The sequence below is a fragment of the Mesitornis unicolor genome, unplaced genomic scaffold (genome assembly GCF_000695765.1).
Source record: "Mesitornis unicolor isolate BGI_N332 unplaced genomic scaffold, ASM69576v1 scaffold33378, whole genome shotgun sequence".
Taxonomy (NCBI): Eukaryota; Metazoa; Chordata; class Aves; order Mesitornithiformes; family Mesitornithidae; genus Mesitornis; species Mesitornis unicolor.
The window spans coordinates 8,503-11,909 of NW_010200339.1; the positions used below are offsets into that span (position 1 = coordinate 8,503).

The 3,407-nt window shown below is 45.6% G+C and overlaps 1 protein-coding gene across 1 annotated transcript in view; it reads right to left on the minus strand.

Moving 5' to 3' along the window:
* The window catches only part of LOC104544768 (torsin-1A-like), a gene marked incomplete at its 5' end in the record, with an annotated part of 3,783 nt that extends 549 nt beyond the window's left edge, over nucleotides 1-3,234 (minus strand). Inside the window, 3 exons of the mRNA XM_010189724.1 lie at nucleotides 927-1,054; nucleotides 1,146-1,321; nucleotides 2,848-3,234. Coding sequence (XP_010188026.1) covers nucleotides 927-1,054; nucleotides 1,146-1,321; nucleotides 2,848-3,234 — 691 coding nt within the window. The remainder of the gene's footprint in view (nucleotides 1-926; nucleotides 1,055-1,145; nucleotides 1,322-2,847) is intronic.
* Between the last annotated feature and the right edge of the window lie 173 nt (nucleotides 3,235-3,407).

A 3,407-nucleotide genomic window follows, 5' to 3' on the forward strand; every position in this document is an offset into this window, starting at 1 on the left:
GGGTTAACTCCTCTTGTTAAACATGGGTTGAATGGGAGCAAGAGGCACATTGTAGCCCTCTCTGCTACCTACCAGTAAGAATTCACTTGTGTTTTTAGGGCCCTATAATGGAGAAGTAAGTCCAAATACAAGCTCCTTCTCATGGTATTTTGTGCATAAAGTTTTGGACAAACACCTAAATGTGGTCCACTGGGGCTCAATGAATGAATTCTGATGGGATGAATTTAAGCCCTGCTCCCCAGGTGCTGGTCTCATACCTTAACCTCTCTTACCTAGAGAAGAGCAGGTTTTCTATTTCTTATCAGCTCTCCCAGACCAGCTTGTCTTGCTCCTTTTTAAAAAAATGCAGTAAGTTTGCTTCCAATGTTAATTTTAGACCGTGATTATGTTAAAACCCCTTTTCACCAGAAATTGTGTGTAAGAAAACCTAGGAAGAACTGGACTGCCCGCAGCAGGGCTGGCACGTCAGCTTGTTCCCCACAAATAGCTCCTAAATAACTGCCTGAAGGCTTTTAACGGACAGAGCAAGACAGGGTACGTGGGTTGGGGGCCAAGGAAGTGGCTTCCCCATAATAAAACATTTTATTGGTTAAAGATTTTTCAGCAACTGCAATATCTAGCCTTACTTACTGTCTGGATTTCCGTTTGCTTTCCCTTCAGTCCATGACTATGTCAATAAATGCACAGCACAGACATCCCCAGGATATGCAATCAACTGGGCAGCAAACGTGCTGGTAGCCAAGGTGCACACAGAGCTCCTTAATCTTCATTTCATCTCAAGAGACATCTGTAGGCCCCAAAACTGCATCATGGCTCTCTGCTAGCTGAAAACTGGAGGCCACATCAAGTAGAAACCATAGCAGCTATATAAAACCCATCCCTTTTGTGGAGCTTTTACCATCTCAAAAGCAATCAGTTTTACTCACTATTTTTGTTATTGAAGACAGACACAGACAGCGCATTTTGCATGTCTGTGAGCTGTATATCTTCCCTTGTCCTCCCGTTTCTCCAGAAATCTAGTGCCACCTCTGTTATCTTTTCAGCTCCTGCATTGCTAAGCAGAGAGAAAACAGAGAGTGTAGCTGGAGGTAGATTTAAAAGGCATCAAGTGTGTAGAATGGCAAACCCAAGAAGCCACTTCTCACCTGAGGAATATGAAGATGGCCTGTCGGTAAGACACCCCATCCAGAAGCTCGTAGTAGTCCAGGAACGGCTTGATGGAGTCAATGAGCCCTGCGTGCATTTTATCCATTTCATCAAATATGAAGAGTGATCTGGGACAGATGCTCACATTTCCCCTAATCCACGACTGCAGCTGGTCCTGAGTGGCATAAAGCAAGAGTTCAATTGAAGTTGAAGGAATCCATTTGAAAAGACAAAGATATTCCTGTAAACATAGCAAACATGGAAGTGCACAGCAGGACAAAGGACGGGTACCACCAAGGAACAGCAGCACAAAGCAAGACTTTTACTGACAAGTAAGATCATTATTTTTGGCAGCACTTTGATCTAAACATCCTTAGGTGTAAATCTGCTACCTGAGCAGCACCAGTGAGAAACTGCCCCTGCAGTCACTGACAGAAGTGGAAACAGAAGTCAACTCTCAGCCCTGTGTTTTAATCATTCAGAAGTTAAATGTTAAGACAATTACAAGCCCTTCTTAAAACACAATATTGTTCAGAAGGGCTAATGCTTTATCGTATTTAAAGATTCTCTCACTAAAATGTTGCATTCTACTCACTTCAGTGCTAAATTTAAGATCAATAATGAAGTAATTAAAAAGGGTTGATCTGCTAGCAAATGAAAGAAAAGTAACTGCTCTGACCATTTTCTATGATCCATCATTTTTTGTATTCACTGTTTACTCAGTCCCTGAACTGCAGATGCAGCACAGCAAGGTGGCATTGGCTGTATTGTGGGTAAGAAGCCTTAGGTAGCAAGTTTCCCCAGTGAATTCACCTCAAAACAAACGCAGAAAAGGATCCATTTTATGTTAAAGCAGCTCAGCTGCAAGAAGGGGAAAAGTAAGGCCTAAAAGAGGAAACAGGTATTTCCTCCATTTAGAATTCAGCTTCATAGACCATCCCCTTCTCGTTTTTGACATTTGCAAACTGAATAGAAACATCCAATACTACAAAAGACAGTGGTACTCATTCAAACTCTGCTGTTTCTTTAGTTAGAAGAAAATAAAAACAAAAAAATAGAAGACATACATCTGAGCTACCATTCCACACGATATCCACCTGCCTACAGAACTGCGCTGGCACTTCGCAAACTGGCAGAACAGTTCCAAATACATTGATCTGTATTCTGACAACAGAATAGTTTGTGATTTTGTTTGGTAGCTGGGGAAGGGATGCATAGAAAAACTAAACCCGTTCCATGCACAGTAAAACTGGAAAGTACACCCAAGCCTCAGAAAGCAAGCTTCAGCTTCCCATGGTACCTGACACCTTTGGAGGTCACCGAGTGGTTCCTTACAGCCATGAACTACAGGTTTTTTGCAGAGCCCACCAGCATACACAGAAGCCTGCTGAATCACGCTTGTCCTTAAGTCAGTCACATCTCTAAGTGACGTGTAGAACAAAAATTAACCATACCATTCTTCCCTAGAGACTCAAAACACATCCAAAATCCTTAAGTTCAGGGCTAAACCAGTCCTGATGGACGTTAAGATTTAACCAGTTCTGCTCTCAAAATTCCAAAACTGGCACAGGCTACATTTTACTGCATAAAATAGCATCTAGGTTTCTACTACCAATCATGCCATAACATTTATAACTCAGTACAGCAGTCACTGCAGCAGAGCCGTGCCCCACTGTTGCGCGTTCGGCAGCACACTCCTACCTTGTAGAGATTGATGCTGTGAGCGTGAGGAAAGTGTAAAGTCGCCACGAACTGATGGACGTATTTACTCTGGAGACCTCTTTTATAAATGCTTTCAGCAACTATCTTGCTGACAAAGTTCTTGCCTGTTCCAGTCCACCCGTGCAAGGAAAGGGCAAGAGGCTTTTTGGCATTGCTGTTGTTCAAGAAGCCCTTCACGGCCTTTACAACCACCTTGCTCACCAGGTGCTGCCCGAACAGCTTCTTCTCCAAATTCTCCTGCAGAGCTGGGTGGAGAGACCACACCGTCAACAGCGAGGAGGGAGATAGGCACTGGGTCCCGCCGGCTTCTGCCTCCGAGGAGGAGGGTCCAGCACCCACCCCGACGTGAGGGCTGCCAGCCGCAGGCTGAGGGCAAAGGCCCGGCCGAGCTGAAGCAGCGCCCTGCGGCCCGCGTAGGCCCCACGGGGAGGCCCTGCCCGGCTCCCGGGGCCTCTGCACCTCCCAACGCCCTCCTGCCACCCCCGCAAAGTCCCCTCAACCTGCCCAGGCCCCCTGCATCCCCTCAGCCCGGCTCCGCA